Genomic DNA, 757 nt, shown 5'->3' on the forward strand with positions numbered 1-757 from the left:
GCTCTTTATCCGCTCTTTATCGGCTCCTTATCATCTGTAGGAAGTCGATCTCTGACCTTTGACCTCTGTGCTCTGTGTCTTCAGAAGGAGGGTTGGCAGCAGGAAGAGGAAGTTGCCTAGCAACAGCTACAGCCAGTGGGCCAATCGCAGTGAGGCGGGGGAGGAACTCGGAGGGGAGGAGCCTTCTGGGATGCTGGAGGACCAAGAAGCTACGGATCACACCCACCTGACAACAGACTCCTCCCACTTCCTGTCAGACTCCTCCCACCTCCACTCCTCCATCTCCTCGTATTTTGGAGTGGCGGGCAGGCTGACCAACGGGGAGAGGTACCAGGTGTTGGCTCGCCGTGTCACTCCTCAGGGAACGGTGCAGTACCTGTTGGAGTGGGAGGGGACGACTCCTTATTAGGACGTTTAGATGTGACGCTCTGATTCCTCTTCCTCCTCTCACTTCCTGATCAGCGTCCAGTCAGAGCTCAGTTACCTCATGAGTAATGGAGGCGTATTAACGTCACCATGGCAACAGTCAATGTCACCAGTTTTAATGTGAGTTAATGTTTTTAAACCATAAAAGTTACTGTTGATTTTCTTTTCTCCAAAACCAAATCATTCATTCTTTTTTTAATTTCAGTTGCCTAGCAACAGTATTCTCGCAATGTAGGGTTAGTGTCCTGTCTGTCCCCACAAACCCATCTCACATCTGTCCCCACAAACCCGTCTCACATCTGTCCCCACAAACCCGTCTCACATCTGTCCC

The 757-nt window shown here is 50.9% G+C and overlaps 1 protein-coding gene across 1 annotated transcript; it reads left to right on the top strand.

Annotated features, from left to right (window-relative positions):
* Positions 1-78: 78 nt before the first annotated feature.
* phf19 (PHD finger protein 19) lies at positions 79-751 on the top strand (the record flags this gene model as incomplete). The annotated part of the gene is given in 1 exon segment (XM_035662899.1): positions 79-751. A coding segment is annotated over 1 exon segment (331 nt), but the record flags the coding sequence as incomplete, so codon positions are not given.
* Between the last annotated feature and the right edge of the window lie 6 nt (positions 752-757).

The sequence above is a fragment of the Morone saxatilis genome, unplaced genomic scaffold (genome assembly GCF_004916995.1).
Source record: "Morone saxatilis isolate NCDOM2014 unplaced genomic scaffold, NCSU_SB_2.0 Contig183, whole genome shotgun sequence".
Classification (NCBI taxonomy): Eukaryota; Metazoa; Chordata; class Actinopteri; family Moronidae; genus Morone; species Morone saxatilis.